The sequence below is a fragment of the Daktulosphaira vitifoliae genome, unplaced genomic scaffold (assembly GCF_025091365.1).
Source record: "Daktulosphaira vitifoliae isolate Bord-2020 unplaced genomic scaffold, ASM2509136v1 Scaffold_1, whole genome shotgun sequence".
NCBI lineage: Eukaryota > Metazoa > Arthropoda > Insecta > Hemiptera > Phylloxeridae > Daktulosphaira > Daktulosphaira vitifoliae.
In genome coordinates this window covers 79,957,998-79,961,680 of record NW_026099572.1, presented here as the reverse complement: position 1 = coordinate 79,961,680, position 3,683 = coordinate 79,957,998, and the positions used below count along the sequence as shown (strand labels likewise).

Sequence of the window (3,683 nt, the reverse complement as noted above, 5' to 3'; positions counted from 1 at the left end):
ATAGAAAAAATAAAATAAACAAAGATAGTAGTAGATTTGACCATTGTTCGTTATCATCTCTAAAAGTATACTTGAATTCGGCATCGTACCCCTACGAAAACTTGCGAATGGACTTTTCAAATGATAAGTATGCTGTACCATATCACATGTACACTCAATTCCAAGAGGCGTTCTATGAAAAGGAGATGGCGTGTCCAATGCTGACAAAAACAGAATTCAAGACAATTGCTCCACTCATTGTCATTGACTGTTCGAGGCAAAACGAAAAATTAAAAAATGCGCCTGTAGATATTAGATTAGAATTTGAATCTGATGAAAATTTTCCGACCAACACTACAGCATATTGCTTAATTGTACACGACAAAATGTTTGAATATAATCCTATGACTAATGAAGTTCATAAAATATTATAATTNAATCCTATGACTAATGAAGTTCATAAAATATTATAATTTGTTATTTACAAAAAAAAAATAATAATAATAATAATGTAAACAATTTTATTTATAAAATACTAATAATTACTTGAATATATATTTTGCTATTCTAAAGGAATGTGTTATTTACTTTAATACCTTATCTTTATTATATTTCATTTATTTAGTACATAAATCAAAAGCGAATAGTTTAAATAATATAATGTGTAGGCGTGAAAAAACGATGAACGATATCATTTTTTGTCATAAAATATAGCCGACAATGATTATTACTGAACGGCGGTACCTTTGACGTTTGAAATATGCTTACCTAAGCGTCTGGTAGCTGATGATAAAAATTCTTAGAAATGCAGACATGTTATAATATAGTAATACATTCGATGTCTGGAATATGCTGACCCAAGCGTCTGGTAGGTAATGATAAAATTCTTAGATAAAGATAACTTTGATAAAACGCAGACAGCAATTATAAAATGTTGACGGTAATATGAGTCATAATATTGCGGTACCTTTGATGTTGGAAATATGCTTACCTAAGCGTCTGGTTACCCATGATAAAATTCCATAACGACAAACGTTGCCATTGTTCTCATAAAAAAAATTACAGACGCTTATGAGCGATGTAATGTAATGATACCTTTAATGTTTGAAATATGCTTAGCTAAGCGTCTGACACCCGATGATAAGATTCATACGATTTTACTGTACAGTGATCTCTTTGATATTTGAAATATGCTTATCTAACCGTCTGTTAGTCTGGGTTATAATATGGCGGTACCTTTGACGTTGGAAATATGCTTAGCTATGCGTCTGGTAGCCAATAGTAAAATTGTTATAATTTATTTATTATATACATTCTATAGATGTGCGACAAATTAGTATAAGTCTTGTTTCATCACCACCCATTATAGGTTAGTTTAATTCAAGATTCATTACCCCTTCCTATGTAGGAATTGTTAACAGACACCCCTGCGGCGTTAATATTATGCAATTGAATTACACTATTTCAATGTTATGTGTACGCTTATCAGTGAACGTTATCAGTTCACATGAGGTTTACCTTACCCTCCAGTAGATGACATCGTAAGAGGAGAACAACCATTTCCGAATGGCTACCCCCCTCCCTGACACGGAGTTATAGTGCGCATGCGCACTTTAAACCGCCATTTTCATTGATCTTAACATACCTACCAAGTCACCTATTACCCCTACCATCGTAAGACCACGCCTCCCCTTACACCATCATTGATAAGACCACGCCACCTCCTTTCCCCCACCATCATAAGACCACGCTTCCTTTCACTATCTATGATAAGATCACGCCTCCTCTTACCCCATCATTGATAAGACCACGTTTATTGTATGACCTTGACCACGGTCATTACCTCCCCACCATGGTGAGACCACTCCACCCCCTCCCACATGTATGATAAGACCACGCCTCCCCTTACCCCCATCATTGATAAGAACACACCTCCCCTTAACCTATCATTGATAAGACCACGCCTTCTCCTTACCTCCACCCTCATGAATGCAATCCACCATTACCCCCACCATTGAGAGACCACGCCCACTGTGTGACCTTGACAACGGTCATTACCCCTACCATTGAGAGACCACGCCTCCCCTTAACCTATCATTGATAAGACCACGCCTTCTCCTTACCCCCACCCTCATGAATGCAATCCACCATTACCCCCACCATTGAGAGACCACGCCCACTATATGACCTTGACATTACCCCCGCCATTGAGAGACCACGCCCACTGTGTGACACGCCCCTCCCCCCCGACCACGCCCACCCACCGGCGGGTGTGTAGGTGAAGGGGTGAGGCGGGGGGGTTCTAGAATTCCCAATATTACCCTACTTATATGTGTTAAACATTAGTGTTTGAAATAAATTATATTTCAAATTCTAACGTTTAATTTTTTTCTCACCTTATTTTGTTTAATTTGATTTTTGTAAACTTCTTTTGCTATATAGTCATCTGCATGCATTATTATTTGTTGCGTGAAATCTGGTTCGTTGGCATTTATATTTATACAAGACGGAAATTTTTCATGATCACGAATAAATTTTTTTATTGAATTTTCTGATAACTCCTCTATTTTTTGCTGTAAAAAATAACTAATTGTAGTTTCGACTTGTGATTTAATAACTTTTTGCCCATATGATAATTTTTGTACAACAGATTCATGAATAACAAATTCTAGTTCTTGAAGTTTAAGTACGTTTCTCGCAGTTAGTAAAATTCTCGAGTCTTTAACAACTCTTGATTGAAGTATTATAACATTTTCTGTTCTATAAAACGCTTTTGAGATAACAACATCCGGATCCTCATTTATTAACACACATTCGGACTTAATAGGTACAGTCGATAAAACATTAGACAGCAACTGCCCCATGTATCCGAATAAACGATTAATAAAACCCTCATTAATGCATATATGTCTCCAAGGTGTGACAATATGTGCTTTAATTTATAGTGTAATAGAATCAAATCCAATTTGAATAAACTTACGTTCTCTGAAATCAATGTTGAATGATGTAACGTCCAATAATTCGGAAGGTGGATTTGGTGGTGTGTATTTTGGCCATCTATTCAGTATCTTTCCGAAGTCATTTTTTCTTATGTACGAGACAGGATAGTCCATGTTAGAAGAGTTTCTGTAAGATGTGAACATGTTCATGTTGCTGACTCGATGTTGACGGTGTTAAACTGTAAAACTTATATCGAGTAATGAAGTATTTTACTCTATTTTATAGCTCATAGAGAGATTCTAACTGAATCACTCAACCAATGAAATTATTATATATATTTTTTTTTAATTTAAGTAGGGATGAAAACACCCACACATAAATGTTTTTAACAGGTTAAGACCTCCCCTCGATTTGATATCGATGATTTTTTTTAACCTTCTAAGAAGTTTATTCATAAATAACGAACCCCATATAGAGAGATATTCAGAAATCTCTAAAGGGGGGTGGGGGGGTAGGACCCATTATATATTAAAAATATGAACACCTGTATTAGCCAGTAAAAACTAAATTCGATTCGGTCAATTCTCTATTTTAACCTTCCAAGAAGTTTATTCATATATAACGAACTCTATAGAGATATTGAGAATTCTCAATAGGAGGTAAATCCATTATATTAAAAAAATGTGAACACTTGCATTAACCAGTAAATACCAAATTCGATTCGGTCAATTCTCTATTTTAACCTTCTAAGAAGTTTATTCATA

General features: G+C 35.2%; 1 protein-coding gene across 1 annotated transcript; it reads right to left on the bottom strand.

Moving 5' to 3' along the window:
* Positions 1-2,384: 2,384 nt before the first annotated feature.
* LOC126899924 (uncharacterized) lies at positions 2,385-3,387 on the bottom strand (the record flags this gene model as incomplete). The annotated part of the gene is given in 1 exon segment (XM_050675208.1): positions 2,385-3,387. A coding segment is annotated over 1 exon segment (459 nt), but the record flags the coding sequence as incomplete, so codon positions are not given.
* Between the last annotated feature and the right edge of the window lie 296 nt (positions 3,388-3,683).